General features: G+C 29.8%; 1 protein-coding gene across 1 annotated transcript; it reads right to left on the bottom strand.

Annotated features, from left to right (window-relative positions):
* Positions 1-3,048: 3,048 nt before the first annotated feature.
* Positions 3,049-5,402, bottom strand: LOC107024551 (cytochrome b561 and DOMON domain-containing protein At5g47530-like). The gene is made up of 3 exons (XM_015225545.2): positions 4,627-5,402; positions 3,937-4,191; positions 3,049-3,534 (listed from the first exon to the last, which is right to left on the bottom strand). Exons 1-3 carry the CDS (start codon positions 5,248-5,250, stop codon positions 3,211-3,213), a joined length of 1,203 nt encoding a protein of 400 aa, XP_015081031.1. The 5' UTR covers positions 5,251-5,402; the 3' UTR covers positions 3,049-3,210.
* Between the last annotated feature and the right edge of the window lie 3,970 nt (positions 5,403-9,372).

The raw sequence follows: 9,372 nt of genomic DNA, 5'->3' as shown, positions 1-9,372 counted from the left end.
TGGGCTGTTATGTGGTAGCACAAAATTTAGTTTGACTTTAATGTGGATATCAAATATCTCGTGGAAAAAAACAAAAAAAAAGTGAATAGTACAAAGGAAAATGCTTTCTAAAAACAAAAAAAAAGTTTTAAGAAACAATTGTGTTTTTAACTATAGGTATACGTGCATTAGAAAATCTTTGCATTACTAATACTATTGTTTGTCAAGCATTAGTTCTAAATACTTTCCTCAACTTGTTTTTAATAAGAAAATATCACATTTTGATCAACTAAACATGAGAAAATCCGTCTTTTACAGAAATTTATGTTGTTTTCTTTTTGTTATTATTGCTTGCATTAGTCGGTGCCTTGTAACATACTTTAGCCCTGCCTTGAAAGATAGAAAAACTATTTTTAATATATCTTTATCTAAAAATAAATTTTAAAGCAAAAAATAGTAATAAAGAAATCATGGTATAATACTATCATCGAAATATTCTAGAAAAAAGAAAGAAGAAAGAAACAGTAAGTCTAACATTATTGAAGTACAAGAAAATCAAATACTAACACAATTAAAAGGACATGAAATTACAAAAGTAATATTGAGTACAATTCCTAGTATGGAAAGATAAAGTAAGATAAAGCGCTGTTACTATTAATTTTTTATTCTAATTTATGTACTTTATAACCTCTTATTTAAAGTCATGTTATCGATAAGTTGAAATTATATTATATCATATATAGTTATCTTTCTCTAATACTTCTTCGATCTACCCACTCCTTTCATAAATTCATTCATTGTCAACCACTTTCATACTCACACAAGGGGCGTATCCAGTAAGTCAGACGCGGGTGCTCGAGCAATCATTGATTCCGAATTTTTTTTGTATATATATAAAAAATATGATACATACGTTATTAAAATTTAAATGAGCACCCATAGAATGAAAGTACTTGTTGGTGCGCTGGTTTACACCCTGAATTAAGAGGCGCGCTAAGCCAATGGCGAGGGTTCAATCCGCCAGCCACATTGCCACATTCCTTTTTAAATTTTTTCCAGCGAATTGTACACCCTTTTTTTTTTAAAAAAATTCCTTTTTCTAATCAAGGGCTTATTTAACTCCGAATTTTGAACTTGTTTTTTACTTTTCTTTTTTTTTTTTAATTTTTTCCAACGAATTTTACGCCCTTTTTTAAATTTTTTCTTTTTCTAGTTAAGGGCTTATTTAACTTTGGATTTTGTACTTGTTTTGACTTTTCCTATTCTTACTTGTTTTGACTTAAATCTAAGTAATGATGCTATTATTTATCGTTTTCAACACATGAAAAGTCGTCGAGCACAATTATGACTTGACAATTAGTAGTAGGTCATTGTGACTTATAAGTAGAGGTTATTTTTTTATGATGATAATATTGATCGTTTTTTTTTTACTTTTTCTTATTAAGGAGTTTGAGTTAGTATACATTTATTTTTTTTATTAAAGAGTTTGAGTTAGTATATATTTACCGTATGTATTGCTAACATGTTTATGTTAAAGGAAGTGAGCACCCACAACCTTTAAATCCTGGATCCGCCACTGACTCACACCGTCGCATAAGAAGCATCTAATTTTTATATAACCGAATTATTTTCAATTTCTGCCTCATTTTCTACGTTTTGTCTTATTTAACGAGGTACTCCCAAACTCACACACATTATTAGTATAAAAATATAGTATTCATCCTGTTGAGTTTGAATTTTTACTTTTAAGATTTAAGAGTTAAAAGCATTTAAACTATCCCAATTTTTGAGGTTTATACTTGAATTATTAAGTGTGAATTTTATATCTGAACTATCACTTAATAGTTGATGAAGCATAGTTCAATTAATTTTTAATGATATGTGTAATATCTTTTTTTTTTTTAAATATTGTCATGTGGTACTCCACGCGAAAAAATAATTTCACACTGATAAATCTAAATAAATAATGTTAGATTAAAGGTTAAGGTTAAACTATTTCCATGTAATTTAATTTATTTCAACCATAACATACATCAACTTCTTCTGCACCCTCTTGGACGTGACATTGATTTCTCCGACTTGAAATGTGAGAATTCATGTAAAGTCAATTAAAAATTAATATATTAACAAAGAGAATCATCAGGCAGATGAAAATTCTATCGACAGGTATGACTAGAAGCATTTCTAGATAAATATTTTATCTAGTTAAAATTTAAGTGTATTTTCTAATCATTCAGTGATAGTTCAGTTCTTACTCTCAATAATTTACGTATGAAATGAATAAGGTGTTTTTATCTTTTCTTTTAACTCCTTTCAAAAACAAATTGAATATAAATAATACTGCTAATTTCGTTACTAATTAGGTCAACTTGATTAAATTTTTTTTGGCAAATTAGGTATTGACTAACAATGGAGCATTCTTCTAGAAAACAGACTTTGCTTGCATTTGCAGCTAGTGCTTCCAACTTTGCTTCTTCCTATTCCACTTCTTTAATTTGTTTTTTAAGTTTCAACTTCTAGAAGGCCCAATCCATGTTTTTCTAATTTGATGACAATATGTCACTTGGCAAACTATTAATTTTTTCAACTTCTTTTTTTTATGGCTCGGGTTCCGATGCACTATAACTTTCGCTATAAACATGGTTTAAGAAATGGTCCGATCATAAATGTCTATTGTACGCAATCTTACCTTGCTTTTCTGCTGAGACTGTTTCCAAGGCTTGGTGGGAAAAATTTAGCTATAAAAGAACTTTAAATAGTTAAGTAGGTTATTATTATTATTATTATTATTATTATTATTATTATATATTTCGAAGTTAGTCTCTAGTTTCAACATGTCTTAAATAGTTATATTGTTAGTGTATAGAAATTAAACTCAAACATAATAGTCTCTAACTTGAACATGTCTTAAATAGTTACTCTTCTCGCAGGTTATATTTCAAAGTTAGTCTCTAACTTGAACATGTCTTAAATAGTTACTCTTCTCGCAGGTTATATTGTTGGTGTACAGAAATTAAACTCAAACATAATATTGGATAATAGATAAAAGTGAATGAAAAAAAAAACTAGTAATAATAAATAAAACCACAAATAGGTGGTCTTTCAACATATATGATGTATACAAGAATATATATCAATCTGCAAAAATTTAAAAAAAAAAGAAAGACAAAATCTGACCAAACAACAAAAAACATATAAACATACAAAAATGTTCAAAGTGATATTTTTAAGTTATGCCTGTTGATGAGTCCCATTTCCATAAGGATTGACAGTACCATTTGTTCCATTTTGTGTGTGCTTGTTAGAGTCTGTTTTTTTCCTTTTAATGACAATGAACCAAGTAAAAGCTTCTAATAAAACAGCAATGGCACCTATGGCTATGATCACACCAGTGTAAGCCCTCTTCCAATTCTTCTGTCCATTCAATGCATCAAATCCTTTGAAAACATTCGCGATGCTCAGACTTATTACCGCGTATCCAACAGCATGGTGGTAGATGTTCCAGTATAATCTGTACTTGTGGTCTGGCTTTGGCCTCAGAAGCAAAGCAAATACCTACAATGTTTGTAATCATTCAAATTAGTAACAATGAAGGTCGGGTATAATCGTTAGTTCAGGTTTCTAAATGATAAAACAATCGGGCAAGTTTGAGGGGGGCGTCTATATATTAGACCAAAAAAGGAATATTTTGTTGCTCTTTATTGAAGGGTCCGGTCTTTTATGTGTTTGCAAAAGTACTGAATTGAAGATTTATAGTTAATGCGTTCAGATAAGTAAAAACAATTAGTTCAGTTGAACCTGTCGCACTTACTCTATCAAATGTGTGTAAACCCTTAGCTCATGTGTCTAAATGAAAAAAAAAGGGGACAAGTTTGAGGGGTCGGTTATGTACTAAGTCTTTTGTTTGTGTGCAAATGTTTGCAGGAGTGAATTCAAGATTTAGAGTTAATGCGTTACCTGAAGAGTTCCGAGGCAAAAGAGAGTGATGCCAATGTTCCTATGAGTAGTGAATTCGATACCGGTAGAATCACTGCCAAGTTTGAGACCAGTTCCCCATCCAGCAACACCAACAATATATGCAGAAGTTTGACAAGCAACATGTATATAAAACCAAGCTGGATTTGCTGCTTTGAAAACCTTCAAGTACCTTGCAAATACTGCACCCATTGGCATTAACACTCCCCAACTCACTGCATTCAATACTCCATGAACCTGTCAAATTTACAAACATGTCAAATTCTTAGTTGCCTTTTTTGGGGTAGTGGATACAAAAATGAGTAATATCGTAAGCAAAGATTCATATAGTTGACCCCAATTTGTACGTAGTTTTCGTGTTGTATCACATAACAACTTGATGAGTTCAACTTAAGGTTAAGTCAATTGGACTTTCGAGATCATAGGTTATGCATCGAAAATATTGAGTTCAATTGAGTATGTTAAACTAGGTTATGATATTATAACGGCTCATTTGGTTGGGGAAAAACCTGCGATTTTATCTCATCCTATCTCTCTTATCCCTCGTACCAAAGCAAACCCTAATAGATTCAGAAGTAGTGATCCAAACCAACTCTAATCGATACCTACTGTCAGCACATATAAGTTAAATTCTAACGGAAAAAAAAGAGAAAGGGTACGCGAATTACTCACATTTCTTCTACGTTGTCTAGAAGTAACTGAACTACCACCACCACCTAACTCTCCATTAGCAAAATCAACACTTCCAAAAGATCTCATGTTATCACCAGATTGAGTATGAGCAGTCAAAGCCTGACCAGAAACAGCACCATTTTGCCAAGCTTGATTAAAACTAGTCCTTCCAGCAGGAAGTTGTAAAGTCGCATAAATAATGAACTCATTGTTGGAATACTCAGCTTCAATTCTCGGAACATTGAAACTCAAAGGCCCCTCTGTTAACTGAGTAGCATAACTAGAAACAGGGGAAGTGTAAGCATGAATTTCTCCACTAGAATTTCTAAATGCAACTAAACATTGTGAACCAACCATCATTGTTCCATCAATATTTAAACCCCAAGCTACCCAATCTGTATTTGGTACACCTCCATGTCTGTAAGCAAGATCAACTGTATGGTTATCTGGATGGTAGCTCCAGTGAAGAACAGAGTTTAGTAGAGGCAGAGGATTACAAGTTGCAAATATTTGGTTATTTCTGAATGCAAAAGCAGAGCAATTTTGATTCTGACCATAACTAGTAGAAAATTGAGTTGAAATCAAGATTGATGAAAATAATAAAGTTGTTAAAAGTATATCCATGTTTGTGCTCTGTTTTTTTTTTGTTCTGTTTTGCTCAGCAAAAACTCAAATTCAAGAACTTGGGTGCGTCCCAAATTGTTGCAAGAATTGATTTTCTTGGGATTTGGGATGATTGAATCAGGAAAAATTGAACTATTTGTTGAAAATTTGGGATAAAGTAGCTTAGATTATATAGACTTTTGAAAGAGAAAAATAAAAAGGAAGATGAAGTAGGTGATGACAAATTCGAAGGAGTTAGTTGACCGCTTCCTTTACGTGGAATTTTAGGCATTGTAACCGCTAAAAAAGATATTGGTATAGTCGTAAGTACTTCTTTCAAGTTCAAATGCTCAGTATGAAATTACTATTTTTCTTAAATAAAGATTTTAAATTTGAGTTTTAATACGAAATCACAATTTTTTTAAAAATGTATATATTTAAACCCTAAGTATGAAATCACGCTTTTTTTAAAAAAGGATCTCGAATTTGAATTTTGAATATGAAATTACTAACTCCTTCAATAAAAGGTTTTGAATTTATATTCGGCGTATGAAATGTTTTTGTTAAGTAGGTTTTACGCATTGGTTGAATTTTTCAGTAATGAATCAAAATTCAATCATTTAATACGAGTATCAAGATAGAATTAAAACGAAAAAAGGTAAAAGAAGAATCGTAGGCGTATATGTGGAAACCAAAGTATACATTATTAGAAACACAATGAAGAGTTCTAATAGAAGTATTTTATTTTTTTGGGGTTTTCCACTAGATGTTCGGAGATTACACATTGAAATTTCAATTAAATTTGAATTGCGTACTATATGGCCTATTCAGATATGGCGCTTTCAATATGATTTTCTCCATATCCAGAGTTTGAACCCGAGATCTCTTTTGATTAAAGATGAAACACTCCTATCAGTGTACCACGACCCATGTTGGTCCCAATGGAAGTAACTAGGAAGGTGTTTGATTTTTATTTTTTTACTATTTTTTCTATTTTTACACTGAATACTTTTCAACAAATGACTAGACTTGGTGCTCAAAACAAATCTTTGCTTTCAAACTTGGAAAAGTCATGAATTTAGTAATTTAATATTTTGCTATTAATGAACGTAATTTGGATATTTTGGTCATATAGGAAGTGCTATTTTTTTTAAAAAATTATTATATTTAAGAAATTAGTAATAGAACAAGAGAATAATTCAATTTAGCTGAGGAGAGTAGTTGAACAATATATATGTAAAGTGTAAATAGATGATATAATAATGTAATATTCTGACCCATCTTTTCAAATGAAAAATTATTTTAATTTACATGTCTTTTACTATTTAATTAATTTGTTTTAAAATGAGCCAAATTTTAAAAAGTAATAATTTATGTGTAGAACAAGGTCGATGTAGAACAACATTTTAATAATTGTTTAGAATATCATCGTCTTAATTGTCCTATGCTGCAACTAGAGCCAATTTGGTGGCAATAATTTTTTATAAATCCAAAATTTTCGAACATATCTTCTTGTCTATTTAACTGATTTTTTTCTATAAAAATAATAAGCAAAATGAATATTTTTCAACTTAAGAAACTGAAAAAGGTTTTAGGAATATCACAAAATTGCCGAAAAAGGAGGAGGAAAATGATTATCTAATTATTGTTTTATTTTTATAGAAAACTTCACTAAATAATATTTTCAAAAGAACTGTTCAAACACCATAAACATCATGACCTCAAGAAATATAATGTTGACTTCTTTTTTATCCTATATACTCTTTGATTTCAATTTACATCATATTTATAAATTTTTACTATCAATTTTATTTTGATCATGAATTCAAATATAAAATACTATTAAAAAACTGTGAGTTATATAGAAATTTTCCTAGGAATTAGTATGTAAATTTGCAGGAAAATAAGTATCTTGCAAATTTTCATACTAATCCCCAGAAAAATCTCCATGTAATTCACAGTTTTCTTGTAGTGTAAACTTAAATATATTTAAAATAAAATTTATATATTTTAAAATTATATAAAAAATAATATAAATTACGATACTGTCAATTCAAAATAATAATTTTTAAAAATTCTTTTTAACTCTCAAAATTTGAAAAATATTATATATATAAATTGAAACTCATGGAATAAAACAAAGGTTTTACGATGAATACGTTGGGCGATCGGCAATATTAATAAAATCATGTTCGGCAAACGGCAATATAAAGTTAATAGTCTATTATTATATGAATTTGTAGGAGTTATCAATTACCCACTTTTTATAATTAAAAATAAGTTTTAATATTTTCTTAATTAAAAGTAATTAAATTTTAAAATTATTATTTATATGTAATAAAATAATTTATAATTATATAAATATTTTAAATACTTAATTTTATTTTCATTCTTTTTAAATTTTAGGTGAAGATAAAATGTTGTCACGTAAAGTAGACGGAGTGAGTAATATCCTTGCCCTCTAGAATAGTAAAATATGGTTTGTCATGATAAGTTGATCGTTATTTTGTCCACTTTCATTAAAACAATTGCCACCACAATTTGGACAAATCTTAATAAAGAAAATATATGTATAAAAATATGAGATATGGTAGATTATGATCGAAATTTAAGAGACATGTCTTAATTAACAAATGTTGATTAACCTTTTGAATCTTATTTTAAAAATAATTTTGTATATTTTTTTGGCTGACGTGACATCGAAACATTTTTCATGCACCTTAACTATGTAGAGTCACGGAGTGTGTCATGTAAATCAAAAAGTATATCAAATTACAAAAAAAAAAAAAGAGTTCGAGAGGTGATTGCGTCTTATCCATAAAAATTATGTTCTTTTGAGAGAATACTCTGTCTCAAAAAAAAATGACAAATTTTTTTTCTTTTAGGTTTGTTTTTTAATATACAATTTTTTTCATAACTTTAATTTTTAAGATTATTGTTATAAAATCAAGGTCATAAGAATATAATCATAAAGAGAAGAAGACAAGAGAAATAGATAGAAGAAGAGGAATTTTCTTCATATTCAAGTGTATGTAAGTCTCATTTGTCTATCATACAATAGTGAATGAACAATCCTATTTATAGAGTGAGAAATCACTTCAAAAGTCACCATATTAAGTATCATAATAAATAGATACATTCTTATCCAAAACGGTTCATGAATCTAGTGAATATAGATGGTTGTTCATGTACCAACCTTATGGACTATCCACTCATTCAATGAATTTATAATACTCCCCCTTGGATGTCCATAGATAATGTGCCTCGTTAAAACCTTACTAGAAAAAACCCTGTGGGAAAAAATTCTAGTGAAGGAAAAAGAGTACACATATCTTTTGATACGCACTATTTGTTGCCTCATTAAAAACCTTGCCAGGAAAACCCAGTGGGAAAAAACCTCGGTCAAGGGAAAAAGAGTGCAACGCGTATTATACTCCCCCTGATTAAAACATCACTTAATTTCTTGTGATGATGTCTCCAATCTTCGTACATTGTGGTTGGTATATTCTTTTTCAAAGAAAAACCACACATTTCTTGAATATGGTGTGTCATTTATCTCAACCAGACGCACTTTCGACTTGCTTCATGGAGGACTTTTATTTCTGCATAGCAACATTTGCTTCATTGATCGCCAGGATATTATTGTGCCTCCACATGCAAAAACATAGCGTACTTGAGATAGAGCTTTATGCGGATCAGATAAATATTCTGCATCTGCGTAATCAATCAATTTTGTCTTGGATTCCTCGGGATAGAATAAACCCATAACTATGGTCCTTCGAGGATATTCAATCATGTGCTCAACACCATTTCAATGTCTTTTTATCGGGGAGAAACTGAAACTTGCCAGTAAATTTACTGCAAAACAAATATCTGGTCAAATATTGTTAGTAAGATGCACTAGTGCCCTGATTGCACCAAGATAGAGTTTCATCACCAAGAAACTCTTCATCCTTCTTTTGAGATCAAACTGAATCATCATTTATGTCAAATGATCTCATAATCATTGGGGTACTCAATTAGTGCGATATATCCACATAAAATTGCATCAAAATTTTTCAGTGTATGTGCACTGTTAGACAAATATTTTATTTGTCAAATTATCAATCTGTAGGTCAAGACAAAATTTTGTCTTACCAAGAC

Source organism: Solanum pennellii, chromosome 7 (assembly GCF_001406875.1).
Source record: "Solanum pennellii chromosome 7, SPENNV200".
Classification (NCBI taxonomy): domain Eukaryota; kingdom Viridiplantae; phylum Streptophyta; class Magnoliopsida; order Solanales; family Solanaceae; genus Solanum; species Solanum pennellii.
Note: the sequence above shows the minus strand (reverse complement) of the source record. Positions and strands in the feature narration are given on the sequence as shown.